Source organism: Colletes latitarsis, chromosome 9 (genome assembly GCF_051014445.1).
Source record: "Colletes latitarsis isolate SP2378_abdomen chromosome 9, iyColLati1, whole genome shotgun sequence".
Lineage (NCBI taxonomy): Eukaryota > Metazoa > Arthropoda > Insecta > Hymenoptera > Colletidae > Colletes > Colletes latitarsis.
This window is the reverse complement of record NC_135142.1, coordinates 23703531-23720854: the sequence shown is the minus strand read 5'-3', so window position 1 is coordinate 23720854 and position 17324 is coordinate 23703531. Positions and strand designations below refer to the sequence as shown.

Below are 17324 nucleotides of genomic sequence, written 5' to 3'. Positions count from 1 at the left end.
TCCGATTGAAGGATCTTCTGAAGATGCACATTCGATACCACCAAAATCTGCCCCAAATGCTATATTCAATCAAGTGCTCTTATATTACACATGCTCACCCGCAGAGGTGCGAGGCCTTACGTGTGTAATGTTTGTGATCGTAGTTTTACTCAGCGCGGCAGCATGATGATCCATCATCGCAAGCATTCTGGAAATCATCCACCATCGTCACCTGTCCTCCTTCAAATCTGAAGGAGATAGATTAGCTATCTATGGAAAATGAGCTTAATTGAACAACAAAGTGAAAATATTTTGTCACAATTGACTTATGTAAGCTTCAAGAGTATACAGGAGAGGAAGATCGCGAAAGTGTTTACAGTTGTATACAGGATACAAGATAAATTGATCATTTTAATGTTTACTTTTATTTAGATGCATGAAGTAGTGATGAAAACTAGACCGTATCGTTTTTCATTTTTAGCTATTATGTTTTGTAATTATTTGAAGATACATCTGTTTATCGTACATGTTGTATGGAGTGGATTTTTCCCTCTATCTTTTTATATCTTTAGTGTATTATGGGTGTCTTCTCGGTATCGTGCGGAATCGACCAAGAATTCATTAGAGAAGCATTGCTTTCGAATATTAATTTCACGTATTTTATTATATTATGCCTGACTGTACTTCATTGTGCTTTTAATTTTTGACACGAGTGCATACGAGTACTCCAAACAGTATTTGTATGCATGAAACGTTTAATCTCCATCGTGTTCAAATTTATGAATGCTGACATGTTATAATTTAATAAGTGTTTTATCATGAAATTTACAATTAGTTGACGTTTGAACTTACAATGCGAATGTGTATTACTAATTTTTGTATACGTTTTCTTAGTGTTTCTTTTATATATTTGGAACAGTATTATATATGTATATGTGATGCTTAAAAAAGTGGTGTTTCAACTATTTCTAAGCAACAGCCTTGTAGAGCTTGCGTGTTGAGCTGAGTAGGTATTAAATAGTGCGTCGTTGTTAATAAAGATTTGATTCCACGTAGTATATTCGTTGTCACTCTCAAAAATATGATAAGTAGGATATAAAAACGTTACAGAACATAGCAAAAACAATTTAATTTGTATTATAAAATATAGTACATATCAGATTCTTCTCAAATCTCCGCCTGAGTTGATTGAGTCAATGGATGTTTCAGGATCCCAACGATCGCAGTAACACCTACTACACTGAACGCAGCACAACATTCTATAATATGTAATGGACCTTTTTTGGGCATCGATGAAATGTCAATTCAAATTAAGGACCCTCCACCTTCCGACAATGAGGATAACAATAGTGTACAGTGCGATTTCGAAACCAATTATGATTATCTCGATAAGGAACTAAAACTCAAACAGGAAGACGCAACGGATGATTTTGTTGAAACAAATTACTGTTCGTTACCAAACATATCTAACGATAGTTGCATATCAAGTGGATTTAATAATAATTCACTCGAGACGGAAGTTAAGCAGATTAAAGAGGAACCTTATATGGACACAGCAGAGATAAATGCTAGTCCGAGATCAAATATAGTCGTATTTGCGTCAATTGGTATTAAAAACAAGACAGTATTTACCTGTGTTCGGATACCAGATCTGAATCCATCAATGTCTGCTGACTTTGAGAACGCCGAGGGTCAGTTTTATCCCGGATTGATGCAACCCCCAAAAATGGAACGCAAAATTCTACCTAAACCAAGAATAGGACTGAGTGGAGAAATCTCAAGTTTTCAAGAATCCGATCCTCGTATGTCAGTATCAATGACGAATGCGTATGGAAGCGAAGCACAGACGGTATATGAACTTCTGCCAACCGTCTGTCCATACTGTCACAACACCTACACTTCCAAGAACGGGATGCAAAAGCACTTTCGCAAATACCATCAGGATCATTATTGTTGCAACGACTGTCAGTACATTTACGAAACCCAGGATCTGCTTGATGAACATTCCAGGAGTCATGCAAAACCCCCGTTTCAATGTACTTCTTGCAACAAGAAGTACAAACATACGTGGGGATTGAAACAGCATCAGATTCGTGCACACAGCACCATCGAACCAAAAGCGGTAGGCAAGAAGGACAACGAGGATGTAAAGTACAACTATGAGTGCCAGAATAAGGATAACGAAATAAAAACCTTCTCCTGTGAGCACTGCGACAACGCTTACGTGCGTTACTCTCACCTGGTGGCTCACGAACGCATCACTCACGGCATACAGTCGAATCGGCCCAAACACTTCGAATGCAAAATCTGCAACAAGTATTTTCGAACCGAATCGAATATGCTCAATCACTCTAAATTGCACGGTCAGAGGTATTCTTGCGATTACTGTGGCAAGTCGTTCAAAGACAAATATCTTGTGAGAATACACTTGCGAATGCATACTGGCGAAAAGCCTTTCGAATGCAAAATTTGCTTCAAACGCTATGCTCGAGCGAGCGGACTCAAGTTGCACATGATCGCTCACACAGGGAGGAAGCCTTACGTGTGCAACATTTGTGGCCGAAGTTTCACCCAGCGGGGCAGCATGATGATTCATCATCGTAAGCACCCAGGGAATCATCCACCACCACCACCTGTGTACCTTGATTCTTCAACAAAAGGTACATTTTGACCGAATAACGTGGCGAAAACATTTTGTCGCCATTGACCGATGTAAGCCTGAAAGTAATTTTATATGGTTTTACTTTCGTATTTCCTTTTACTGCGTCGTTCAACGTGTTGACAATTATTAACGATGGGATTTGTTCCGTATAAATACTATCGTTAACAAATTGGATATCATCATTTTATGTGAAGCCGCTATGTGCTATGTTAAGTGATATAATATTTTATCATGTCGTTTCACAACAACCATTACCTTTCCAAGAAGTGTACTTCCTGCAAGAAAAAGTACAGCCATCGACGCCATTTTTACGTATTTTTGTGTTTGTTTTGCATTATGTATATTATACAGACTCTTTCAGGATTAATCATCGATCAGCGCTACCCATAGAACATCCTAGCCCCTATTGATCGTTTAGTATTTAGAAATATTGCGTTATTATTGACAAACAATTAATTTAACATAGCTTCTACATGTGCTTATTGTAAGATGTTATTTACAGCCTGTTGGTGTATAGATAAGATTGACGAATACACAAGTATTTTAATATATTCACGAAAGGTGAATCACAGTGCTTGCTATTAACTTCCGACGGAGTTCTAGCTACATAGAACGCTCATCGTCGCACTGTTCTGCACTCAAAGAGTTTAGTTATATTTAAAGATGTATCGAATATAATGAAATCAAATAAACGATTACGATAAAATATAGAAAATACTAGACTCTTGCCGAGTCTCTGCTTGGGCTAACTGAATCAATGGATGTTTCAGGACGCCAACGATCGCAGAAAAGTCTTCTACACTGAACCCAGCACAACCACTTTTTGTAGTATGTAATGGACCTTTTGTGGGCCAGGAAGAAGTGCCAATACAAATTAAGGACCCTCCAGTTTCCGACGATGAGGATAACTATAATCCACAGTGTGATTTGGGATACAATTACGACGATGTTAAAGAACTAAAAGCGGAAGGAAAAGAAGCAAAAAAGGGCATTAATAATCTGTCTCTGAATGGAACGGATTCTTGTCCGTTGACAGTTGAACCTAACGATAATGTTAATTCCCTGGTGACAGAAGTTAAACAAATCAAAGAAGAACCTTTTACAAGCTCAACAGTGACCGATTTGGAACCTGTTACGGATCCCCTAACAGCACAGCGTATAAATACGTTTATACCAATCGCAATGAAGATCGAGAAAGAAGTAAACGTCTCTAACAACGTTCTGACGGAACAAGGTGGCGAACAACAGCAAATCGAATCGTTTCCATCGATCAGATTGAATGGAAAACTCATTAGGCTTAAGTTTGCTAATTTGCAAATGTCGAAGAAAAACCTTGGGAGTGCGCAAGCAAAGGAAAAACAGGTGATGAGACGGAAGGGACACAGTTTTCAGGAAATTCCAGTGGTAGATACAGCAGTAGGCGACGTGGAGATGGTGTACGAAAATCTACGAACCATGTGCCCTTATTGTCGCAACACTTACGCTTCCATGAACGTGATGGACAGACATTTCCGGAAATTTCACAAAGATCATTACCGTTGCAAAAAGTGCCAATATATTTACGAATCGCAGGATCTGCTCGACGAACACTACAAGTTGCATACGAATAAACCCACTTTATTTCAGTGCACCAATTGCAAGAAGAAGTATAAACGCCTGTGGGCGTTGAAGCAGCACCGAATTCGCGAGCACAGCATCATGGAACCGGAAGCGATTTGCATCGAGGACGACGATGGTTCGAAGACCTATCCCTGCCAGCACTGCGAGAACGTTTACCCGATGATCTCTCAACTGGTGGCCCACGAACGCATCACACACGGGATACAGGAGAGACGACGCAAGGACTTCAGGTGCGGATTCTGCAAAAAGTATTTCTGCAGCGAGGAGAGTCTACGCGATCACTCGAAGATACACGAGCAGAAGTACATATGCGACGATTGCGGCAGGGAATTCAGAGCAAAGTACCTCGTGAGGCTGCACATTCGAACGCACACTGGCGAGAAACCTTATCAGTGCAAGATCTGCTTCAGACGCTACGCCCAGTCGAACGCCCTGAAAATGCACAAGCTCACTCACACAGGGGAGAGACCGTACGTGTGCAACGTTTGCGGCCAAAGCTTCACACAGCGGAGCAGCATGATGATCCATCATCGCAAGCATCCTGGAAATCATCCAATACCGCCTCCCGTGTCTCTAGCCAACCTCGATAGCGATAAAGATTAGTTCTAATCGTTTCTCGGGGTCAGGTACATTTTGAGCCAAACGCGAAATAAAAACACTTGGTCTCGAATCGCGACCAGCAACTTTTGCGGTGCCATTTCCGAATATTGGAAGCGTTCTCGCTTCCCACAGGAATTCGTAAATGATTATAATTTTAATTTCATTCGTTTATTTCGTTAAGACAGCGTTGCCGTGAATAATACTTGAACTGGGCAAACGGTTAAACGGCCATCACCGATTTTCATTGGGCTGTTCAGATTATAAATTTGTTCGCCATCGTTTATGGACTTCCCTCTTGTCGAGAATGATTATTTTATACTTGTTTTATAAAATGTTACCTTCGTTTATAAATATGCTACTTTTATAATGCAATATATTTTTTAGCACTTATTCGCAAGATATTTGTCGGTTAAATGTATGTGTTATTGTATACTATAGATATCATTTACATGTTACTTAATTCCGCATCAGATTGCGTGCAACACTTTTCTGTGAGATGAATAATGTTTCAACTATTTGCAATGTAGAACGTGATAAAATCTGTTTATCCTGATAGGTAATTAGTAAGTTTAGTGTCTCATTTTTTATATATATACATTTAATTATACACATTTTCATTTTTACCACAATGTTGTAATAAACATTACAAAATAAGCAGTTATATTTACTATCATCGTTGATTGTTGTTAATAACTATGACATTTACCTCAAAAGCAATACCTAATAGTAAAGCACAATATCTGCTCACTCGTCTCCTATTATTTTGGGACCGAGTAATTAATCATTATAATCTACAACGATGTACGAATAAACGAGATTTTACGTAACATACAAACGATTCTGAAAACAATTACATAGATAATCAATTGCTCTCTTTTATTTAAGTTTATTGAGTGTTTCTTTGGGCTGACTGAGTCAATGGATGTTTCAGGGTGTCAACGATCGCAGAAACGTCTACTTCACTGAACCCAGCAGAACAACATGTTAATGTATGTAACGGACCTGTTTTGGGCTTGAATGAAACGCCATTTCATATTAAGCCCCCGCCAGATTCGGAGGAGGAGGAGGATAGCGATAGTCTGGAGTGCGATTTTGAAAGCATTTATGATCATGCACACTTACAGGAACCGAAAGTGGAGAATGAAAGTCCTGCCAATAATTCGTGTCAAGAAGAAACAAATCGTCCTTTGGCAAACAACGTTAACAAAGTGTCGAGCGGAACTAATACTGATCCGTCGCTGTTGGAGGCTCCAATGCCTAAAGAACAATCTTGCAAGAACCCAGAGAAGAAGAGTGTGGAACCTCCCAAAAAGCCATTAATAGCACCATGTAGGAATTTGTTTGTACCAGTCGAAGTTAAGGATGAGCCAGTAGCGAACCTTACTATCAACGATTTGTTACCGAGACAGGATGGAGACGGATCAGCGTCCTCTAAGGATAACTTCAAACCGTTGCTGGCCAAGAAAATAAAACCCATATTATTGAAACCAATAATAGGCTTGAATGGAAAAATCATACGTTTTGAAGTGTCCAATCTACATCCAGACGGGCCAGAAGATGACGATGTAAGCACGAAGAGAACTCGAAAGAAGCCAAGCACACCTATAACAGAGGAGCAACAGGTGGCTGATAAAGTGGAAATGGAAGAGGACAATTTACCAAAAATTTGTCCGTATTGTGAAAACGTTTACTCCACCGAGGATGCATTGGACACGCATTTTCGCAATTATCACCAAAACCATTATCGTTGCAAGAAGTGTCGGTACATATACGAATCGCAGGAGCTCCTCGAGGAACACGAAGAAGTTCATGAACAAGCCACTGGTCCTCTGCAGTGCAACATCTGCGAGAACACGTACAAACGTCCATGGGGGCTGAGGCAGCATCAGATTCGCGTTCACAGCATCATAGAACCGAAAATAGTATCCGTCGAAGGTGCGATGGTACACGAATGCAGGCCGCGAAAGGAAAATTTGCAGCAAAAGAAAATCTCGCCCTGCGACTCCTGCGATCACACGTACGCCCAACAATCTCACCTGATGACTCAGGAACGAGTCAATCACGGGGAGAGACAGGAGAAACGAACGAAGGAGTTCAGGTGCAACATCTGCAAAAGTTACTTTGTCAGCGAAGACAGTCTGCAGCGTCACGTAAAATTGCACGATCGAATCTACACTTGCGACGAGTGCGGCAAATCTTTTAGAGAAAAATACGTTTTGAAGCAACACATACGAAAGCACACCGGCGAAAGACCATTTCAATGCAAGGTCTGTTACCGACGTTTCGCCGAACTGAGTGTATTGAGGGTGCACAAGCTGACTCACACGGGTGAGAGGCCCTACGTGTGCAACGTTTGTGGTCGTACTTTTACTCAGAGAAGCAGCATGATGATCCATTACCGTAAGCACCCTGGAAACCACCCATTGCCGCCTGTCGTGTCCCTTGCCAATCGTGACAGCGACGAGTAGTAAATTCTATTTCCTCAACATCAGGTACATTTTGTTTCAACAAAGTGAAAATACTGCATGTAGTGATTCCTGTGAATTTTAAAGGATTAATTGCGAGTGCTCACAGTGGCACAGAACGACGTCTATCGAACGTTTTGATAGAGATTTGTTACGTTTCCTTTCATGGTACGACTGAATATAGTAATCTTTGTATATTATTACGGTATATGTCACTTTATTTCGTTGCGCTTATAAGTTTACTCGTATCAGTGTTGCAAATATACATTTTTTATGTTTCGTCATTTTTGAAGTTTATCAAGAACTTTTGCATACGAATCGTGTGGTTTAAATGAAGATCTGATAGGTTTTCAATTGATAGCGTTGCAATCCATTTTCACCGAATATCATTCTAAATTTAATCGTTCGTATCGTTAATTCGAAATACACCAAGGTGAAAGTGTAGTTGTAAAATGTTTTCTCTTTTGTATACTTTTGCACTGTCAAGAACGATTATTTTTGTTTCATTGCATGCAAAATTGTTTTAGAGCGTTGAAATTTGTATAATACAATAAAAGATTCGTCGCACCTTTACAGATATTCGTTCATTAAATTTATAACGTTATTCTATATTACAATAAGTGCATGTCATTTATGTGATATTGTTTTCCTCCACTTTCCATGTATCATATTTGCGAGGTGCATCAAAAGTGATGTATCAATTATCGATAAGCAGGATTGTTGTAAATTTGTTTCTCGGACTGAAAATGTATAAACTTAGTGCATCGTTATTGACGAATATTTGATCACACAGTATTTCATTCGTACGATAGACAAAGACATAATCTTATCATTACACGTTTCACGTAAAATTTGAAAATGTACAAGACACAGTGCATTCAATTAAAATGTCGCTATTAAATACCGTAAATATCAGAATATTTGTAACACTATCGTTGTCCAAATAACAAGCCGGTAGAAGAGTTTTACGAATTGTACGCCCAATTATAATCGAATGTAAACGGGTTGCCTTATCATGATGCGTCGCGCTATCACCACTAATGACTGTACGGAAAAGCTTTGACATTTATCGACATTAATGGCATTAACTATCATTGAATATTAAATTGTACACACAATTACTTGGGTGGAATGTTCAATAAATCGATTGTACTTAATTTCTAGCTTCTGTAATTAAACGCTTTGTTTGAGCTTTTCAATTTTCATCGTGTAATTTCATATGTTTCCAAATATGTTCCTTTCCCCCCGCAAACGCATAACGAACTCTTAGAATCAAGAATAACGTACGAACAAACGAGTTCCCGAGTGATATAGGAAGTCACGCGGACTGTTATGCCGATTATTAGTTGTTCTTTGTTTACCCGCGCGGATTGATCCTTTCGCACAACTTACTAAACGAATGGATGTTTCAGGAAGTCGACGATCGAAGATACGCCTACTACACATAACCCAGTGCAACCAATTTTTATAGAATGTAACGGAGCTCCTGTTTTGGACCAGGACGAAGTGTCGATACTTGTTAAGGATTCCCCGGTTTCCGACGAAGACGATGAACATTGTATGCAGAGCATCGTTGAAAGACACTTCGACGATATTACTACTAATCGGATAATGGAAGAAGATAGTGAAAACGACGGGAACGATGATTTGTATTTAAGTGAAGTGAATAATCGTTCTTTGTCAGAACTTAATCGTGATTCGTTCTCGTGCAAAGTAAGCTGTGATTCGTTAACAACCGAAGTTACCATCGATTCAGCTACCGAAACGATTAAAGACGAACCATCTATTAACGCAGTGTCGTCGGTTTTGGTACCAATCAGAGACCCACTGACAAAACGAATCAAGAACATGTACGTACCAGTTGAAGTCAAGGACGAGACAGGATTAAACATCATCAAAAGTGTTCTCATACCGATTAAGGACGACGACGGAACGGTATCGTACGAAATAAAGAAAGTTGTAGTACCGATTAATCCTGAGCGGATTTTACCAAAAAAGAAAGGCAAAGCGTTGCAGAAAATGGAAAAGTCCAAATCTAAGCAACGACAGAACAAAAGACTGCGAGAGGAGGAAGCACAAGGAGACCAGAATAGTGTTAAAACTATACAGTTAGAGGGGAAGGATGAAAACGAAAAACGTGCACCGAAAGACGAAGTGGATCAGATATTAGAAACATTACGGAACATTTGTCCCCTTTGTCAGAAACGTTTCAACAATGAGAAACAGATGGATAGGCATATTCGCAGGAAACACAAAAACCGTTACCGTTGCAAGAAGTGTCATTTCAGTTATGCTTCGGAGGATGCTCTCGAGAAACACATGAAAACTCACGAAAAGGACACTTACGTGGAGTGCCCTTTCTGCCATTTGAAATACAAACGTATGTCTGGTCTGACTGCTCATCAGATTCGAGAACACAGCACCGTAGATCCCAAGTGCAGTAAAGATTCGATGTCGAATTGTAGCCTAGAACATCAAAAAGCCAATCAGTCCACAACGAAGAGCTATGTCTGTCAGTATTGTGATAATGCTTATCCTCAAAAATCATATCTGGTGGCTCATGAACGCATTGCACATGGGGTGAAACCAAGAGATCCCAAGAAATTGCAGTGCAGCGTCTGCAAGAAGAACTTTGCTACCGAAAGGAACCTCCGTAGGCACACCAGTATACACACCAGTTTCCAGAGCTTCCTTTGTGCTCATTGTGGCAAGGAGTTTGCCAACAAATACTCTCTTGAGCTACACACTCGAATGCACACGGGTGAACGACCTTACCAGTGCAAAGTGTGCTCGAAATCTTTTACCAAATCGGTTACACTTAGGGTGCACACACTCATCCACACTGGGAGGAGACCGTACGTATGTGACATTTGTGGACGCGGGTTTACCCAGCGTGGTAGCATGATGACCCATCGCCGTAAACATCCTGGAAATCATCCGCCAGTTCCACCCATATTGCTTGGGAGTCTGAAGAACGATGGGGATTAAGCTTCACATTTTTTGAGCGTCGTGGACAGTTTATTACATCCTGTACAATTACAGTGAACTCTGGTGTCTGAAAGTGCTTACAACGATACTGAACAAAAGAGGAACATTTAACGTTTAATAGAATGCTTTAATGTTTCTCTTTTCTGCGTTAGCTCGTATGCCGATAATACTATATTACAATATAGTTCGTCTCGTCTCAACTAAAATACTGCAGTTTCACACAGCTCAACTAGAATATCCAAAATTGTTCATTCTGTTAGACAAATTTCGTGTAGACTAAAAGGCTTCGAATCGGTTTCCTTAGTAAGATACGTGATGTGATCGCCAATTATTAACACTAAACCTACCACGACCAGTCAAATGACCGTTTTTAAAATTTCGTTTAGAATTTCTAACATACAATATTATTTTATTGCCATTTAATTTCAGTACTTATAGTATACGTGCAAAGAATTTTTTAATATTCATTTCTATTCTTATTGTTTGTTTTTTGAAACAAATATGTAGTCTGTCTTGCCAACCACGACGATAGAAAATATAAAAGGAGAGAATCTTCAGCTTCCACTGCCTTGGAACAACCTAATAACGCGTATTAAAAATAATTAAACTTTACACACGTACAGTTCCGAAACTATCAGTGTTTTATTAATTATTGAGCCATTGTTAGAAGCGGCAAAGCCTCCCCTTTAAAGTGGTCTTTGGTTTTTGTCGATCCGACTTTCCCTTTCCGAGATATCGTAATTTATGTAAAGAGGTATTTTTTAAATTCCACTGTCCACGCTCTCGCCGCCTTAGAAACGTGTATTAACGCGTATTAAAAATACCAAAACTTTGGACGCGTGCAGTTCCGAAACTACTAGTGTTTTATTAGTAATTAAACCACTGTTGGCAGCGGTGAAGTCTCCCCTTTAAAATGGCTTTTGGTTTTTGACGATCCGACTTCCCGTTTCCGAGATATCGCAATTTATGTAAAAGGTAATTTTTCTTAATTCGACTATCGCTGTCTTCGTCTGACGCGTCGCGCCGGACCTCTTTGTCTCGTACGTGACTCGCGCTGACCTACCCTACGAACGTGACTGCCGTGACCTAGTGCGGCGTAGTATTTCCAAGAATTTACTACGCGCTCGAGATTAATGAACTCGCGCGAGCGCAACAAAATGTAAACAAACTTCGGACCCTCGTATCTCCGTAACTAGCCACCGCATCGACTTGAAACTAAAATCGCTATATCTCCGGAACTAATAAAGCTATCGACTCGCACAAACGCTCATTTTAAAGGGCATTTCATCCCCTATCCGATGACTATACCAACCACTATATTTTATGCTATCTTCTATGTTTATTTTAACATTTACTTTGATGCTCTACTTGAAACAAAAATTGTCATATCTCCGGAACTAATTATGCTATCGACTTGAAACAAATTTCATTTTAAAGGAGTTTTCATCCCCTATCCGATGACTATACCAACTACTATAATTTATGCTGTCTTCTATGTTTATTTTGCAATTTTCTTTGACTCTACGCACCTAAAGAGGTTTCGTCAATTCCTATCGATTATACGACTTGTGTGCGGCAAAGCTGGATTATAAATTGTTTATTTAATTGAAAATGAAATTGAATAAGGAAAAACTGGTCATTTGACCGGTAGAAATGGGTATACATGAAATGTCGGTGGGTTTAGTGTCTATGTAGAATTCTGAGACGCATATGTACGAATATTATAAGTAGCATTAATTGTAAACAAATATTTGAATCATTATGAAATTCGATAAAATGGTTAACAGATACATTGCTGGTACTGAAGTCTTTGTTCCTTCAATTATATTCTTTTTATAGGACTTTCAATATTCAATATCTTTGCCCAATTATTTTTCTTTCGTTTTGTAAAATGTAACTATTCCCAAAAGTCTACAGTATCGTTCGAATAAACAAAATCTCAATTGGCGTAGAATCAATTTGGCAGAGAATTAATTACTTTTTGTTTATTCAAGTGATTCGATTCCTTCGTTCGACTGACTAATGAATGGATGTTTCAGGAAGTCTACGATAGCTGAAACGTCTACTACACAGAATCCGGCACAGCCACTTTTTATAGAATGTAATGGAATCCCTATTTTGGATGAAGATGAAATACAAACTGAGGTCCCTTTGATTATCGACGAAGACGAAGACCATAGTATGCAGAGCGAAATTGAAAACAAATACACTGACAGTTTAATATATTTAACGAATGATAGCAGTATTAATAATGATTTCTATGTAAACAAAGTGAAGTATCGTTCTTTGTCAGATGTAGATGATGACTCGTTATCGTGCAGAGTCAACAATAATTCGTTGAAAACTGAGGTCGGCGATAGTTTTGCAACAGATGCAATTAAAGAAGAATGTATTGAAACTGTTCCGACGGTTTTAGTGCCTGTCAAGGACCCAGTAACAAGAGAAATTAAGAGTATATGTGTACCATTTGAAGTCAAAGACGAGACAGGTTTAAATATTATTAAAAGCATTATCATACCTATCAAAGATGATGACGGGTCAGTATCTTATTATGATATAAAAAACGTGGTAGTGCCAATCCAACCAGAGCTCGGATTGCCACCAAAGACTAACGCGTTATTATCATCGAAAGATAAAGCTAAAACAATAAAGACTAAGAAAGGAGATGGCAAGAGATTTAAACAGAAGAAAGTAAAGACTACAATAAAAGGTAAAAGTGAAAAACAAAGAAGAGAAGAAGAATCAGAGAAAATACCACCAAATGATACATTGAAAGAGGAAGTGGATGATATTCTACAAAATTTACGTACCGTTTGTCCACGTTGCCAGAGGAGCTTCAAGAGCGAGAAACAGATGCACAAACATATATTAAGGGACCACAGAAAACCGTTTCGTTGCCAGAGTTGTTACGAAAGTTACGATTCGCAGAACGCTCTCGATGCACACCTGAAGACACATCAGAAAGACACTCACCTCGAGTGTCCTTTCTGTCATTCGAAGTACAAACGCATGTCTGGCCTCAGAACTCATCAGATACGGGTGCACAGCAGCGTGGATCCGAAAACCATACGCGACCGAAATAAAGAGAATTTCACGGCCAGTGCCGATCTGGAGGAACACAAACCCCATCCTTTATGGATGAAGACGTTTCCTTGCCAATATTGCAAGAAAGTTTACCCTCAAAAGTCCTACTTGGTGGCTCACAAACGAATTGCCCACGGGATACAGAAAAGGGAACCAAAGTCGTTTCAGTGCAACGTCTGCAACAAGAAATTCGTCACCGAAAGGAACCTCGTCAGCCACGTAAATTTGCACGCACAGAAATTCCTGTGTGCCGAGTGTGGCAAGGAACTTGCCAGCAAATATAATCTGTACCTGCACATGCGAACGCATACCGGTGAACGGCCTTATCAGTGCAAAATATGCGCCAAGTCTTTTGCCAAATCGGTTGGACTTAGAGTGCACGCGCTCACCCACACTGGGAGGAAACCGTACGTCTGCGATATTTGTGGACGCGGATATACCCAGCGTGGTAGCATGATGATCCATCGTCGTAAACACCCCGGAAATCATCCCCCAGTTCCACCCATATTGCTTGGGAACGTTGTGTGCGATAGCGACTAGTTTTTGCAATCCTCGAACACCGTGAAACGTTATTTATTATGCCCTGTACGAGTACTGTGAACTTGAATGTGTATAATACAAAAGTGTGTTGAAGTTGCTTGCAGTGAAACAGAACGGGAATATCGAACAATTGTTGAAATGCTTTTTTTTTTAGTACAATATTATTACTCCAAGTGTAAGTCATACGTTTAGGAATTTTTTTTCGCCATTATTTACATATTTTCCTGATTCACGCTGTACAAGCAGGAAGCCCATAGGATTGTTAATCGAGTTAACAAATTTTCGATCGTAGACAAGCGTAAACGACGAATATTAGGGTGCATAGTTATATAAATGATATTAACTGTAAGTGGATATTAAGTTCGTGATAAAATGTTCAACAGGTCCATCGTTTGTACCGAAATTTTCAATTATATTCTTTTTATAGGATTCTTGTCTCCTGTAACATTTGCCTCCTTATTTTCCTTTCGTCTTGCAAACACGTAACTAGAAGTCTAAAAATCTGTAGCAACATTGCGATAGGCAAGAGATCGATTGGCACAGAACCGGTTCTGCAGACCATATCGACGATAATTAGTTGTTTTTGATTTTGTTTACTCGAGTATATCAATACTTTCGTGCGACTGACTAAATGAATGGATGTTTCAGGAAGCCTACGATCGCTGAAACGTCTACTACACATAACCCACTGCAACCACTTTTTATAGTATGTAAGGGATTTCCTATTTTGGACCAAGACGAAGTACCGGTTCAAATTAAGGACTCCCCGCTTTCCGACGAAGACGAAACCTATAGTATGCAGATCGATGTTGACCGTAGCTATGATAGTAGTGAACGGATGATGGAGGAGAATAACGAAGTTGACATTAACGATGACCTGTATTTGGACGAAGCGAAGTATCGTTCGTTGCCATACGAAGTCAGTCATCATGTTTCGTTATCGAAAAAGATTAACAGTGATTCGTTATCCGCAAACGTTGACAATGATTTCGCAGCGGATGATGTTAAGGAAGAGCCAATCATGGACACAGTACCGACAGTGATGGTGCCTATTAGGGATCCAGTGACAAGGGAAATTAGGAACACGTATGTGCCAGTTGAAGTGAAGGACGACACAGGGCTGAACATTATTAAAAGCGTTCTTATACCAGTTAAGGACGAGGACGGTTTGGTATCCTACGAGATCAAGAAGGTGGTTGTACCCATCAATCCCGAGCGGAGCCTGCCAACGAAGAAAAAGAAACCGTTGCAGATCAAGTTGAAACCTATCAAATCGAAACCAGAGAAAAAGAAGACCAGAGTACAAAGAAGGCAGAAGAGAGTTAAAACTGTACCAGTGAAGAGTAAGGACTCGAAAGGAAAGATAGGGGACAAAGAGGCAAATAACTTGGAAGAAGAATTTAAGATTGTACCTGAAACCGGTTCACCGAAAGATGGCCGTACAAAAAAGTTGAAAGTGGAAGATGCACAAAGGAAGCAGAAGAGAGTTAAACCACTTACACCAGTGGGGAGTAAGGACTTGGAAGGAAAGATAGAGGACAAAGATGAAGTGGACCAGTTACTAGAAACTCTGCGAAATACATGTCCCCTTTGTCAGAAAAGATTCGATAACGAAAAACAGATGGAGAGACATATTCTCAGGGCACACAAAAACCGTTACCGTTGCAAGAGCTGTCAATTTAGTTACGCCTCCGAGGACGATCTCAAGAAGCACATGAAAACTCACGAAAAGGACATACTCATGGAGTGTCCTTTCTGCCATTTAAAGTACAAACGTATGTGTGGGCTCAGAGCTCATCAAATTCGGGAGCACAGCACCGTGGATCCGAAGTCTGTGCGTGGACCTAACCCAGACCAGTCCAACAAAGATTCCATATCTAACTATAGTCTAATGAATAGAAGTGCCAATCAACCAGCGACGAAAAGGTACATCTGCCAGTTCTGTGATAACGCTTACCCCAAGAAATCTTATCTGGTGGCTCACAAACGTATTGTCCACGAGATACAAAGCGTGGAATCGAAGACGTTTCAATGCAAAGTTTGTAGCAAGAAATTCGTTACAGAAGACAATCTTCGTGTGCACACCAATCTGCACACGCAAAGCTTCCTCTGTTCCCATTGTGGCAAAAAGCTCGCCAACAAATACTCGTTGCAGTTGCACATTCGAACGCATACCGGCGAGCGACCTTATCAGTGCAAAGTCTGTTCGAAAACTTTTACCGCATCGGTTGCACTTCGAGTGCACAGACTCACCCACGAAGGTAAGAGACCCTACGCGTGCGATTTTTGTGGGCAGAGGTTTACTCAACGGAGCAGCATGATGGCCCATCGTCGCAAGCACCCAGGAAATCATCCACCACCGCCTCCTGTTTTCCTTGGCAATTTTGACGACGACAGTGATTAGGTCTAATAATAATTAGTGTCTGGTACATTATTAAAATGGAAGTACTACGCCACGAACGATTAACACTCGAAAGGAGTATTGTAAAAAGTGTTTACAGTGTCATAAGACAAAAGAGAATTTCTTTTGTTGCCCGAAAGTCGATGATTGTAAAAATATTTGCAATATATTAATTCACTTTTTTCATCGCGTTTCTGAATTTGTTTAATCGATTGCTTCAAGCGTGAATCAAATTTAAAGAACGTTTTATTTTTATTTTCGTTTATTTTACGTACATTCGCATTGTTAAGAATGGTTATTCCTACATTGATTTATGAATGTTAATATTTCAACATTTCAATGGAACCTTTAGTGCATAATTACGAATATTTTCTTATTAAACTCAGGGTGCCATTCTATATTGATAAGTCTTACATTGCGACTATGCAGGCCTGTTTTTTTTTTGCATTGTAATCATATTATTTTACAGAAACGCAGAAATGTGATGTTTGAAGTATTTAAACTAACTACGTTTATCGAAGTGAAAAGGTATAGAGAATTGCTTCCTTGTTGATAGATGTTTAATTAGATCAAGTGTCACTTTCATCATTATAGGCGTCACATGAAATTTTATGTATAGAGATACCAGAAGATTCGAAACAATGGCGCAGTATTAATAGAAAGCCAGATTATTAATAGTTTTATTAATTGTATGAGAATTTAGCGAATTCTTTCAATATAATTTACGATTGTTTAATTTGAGAATTTGTTGCAATGCTCAACAGAGAATTATTGCTTGTATTAAATTCTTCGTTCCTTTAATTAAATCTTTTATACCAGCTTTCGAATGTTTACTATGTAATTTGCAACATCTGTCCAGTTATTTTCCTTTCCTCTCGTTTAACGTGTAACTAACCACTAGAATCGACAGTTACGTGCAAATGAATAAAATTCTTAACGGCAGAGAAACAGTTTTGCAGACAACCATAGCGATTACCAGTTGTTT

The 17324-nt window shown here is 39.4% G+C and overlaps 2 protein-coding genes across 18 annotated transcripts in view; both read left to right on the top strand.

Annotated features, from left to right (window-relative positions):
- Positions 1-17324, top strand: part of LOC143345562 (uncharacterized) — a 100587-nt gene that overhangs the window by 40806 nt on the left and 42457 nt on the right. The window contains exons 5-6 of one of the 17 annotated variants that reach the window (XM_076772840.1): positions 1189-2639; positions 5793-5968. The exons of 11 other annotated variants lie outside the window; for them this stretch is intronic. In XM_076772840.1, coding sequence (XP_076628955.1) covers positions 1189-2639; positions 5793-5827 — 1486 coding nt within the window. In that variant the 3' untranslated portion in view covers positions 5828-5968. Of the gene's footprint in view, positions 1-1188; positions 2640-3411; positions 5744-5792; positions 8656-8738; positions 10421-14586; positions 17091-17324 lie in introns of those variants that run through there. 5 more of the 17 variants (XM_076772838.1, XM_076772831.1, XM_076772833.1 and 2 more) reach the window with 5 other exon arrangements.
- Positions 12302-14572, top strand: LOC143345572 (uncharacterized). The gene has a single exon (XM_076772880.1). It carries the CDS (start codon positions 12337-12339, stop codon positions 13936-13938), a length of 1602 nt encoding a protein of 533 aa, XP_076628995.1. The 5' UTR covers positions 12302-12336; the 3' UTR covers positions 13939-14572.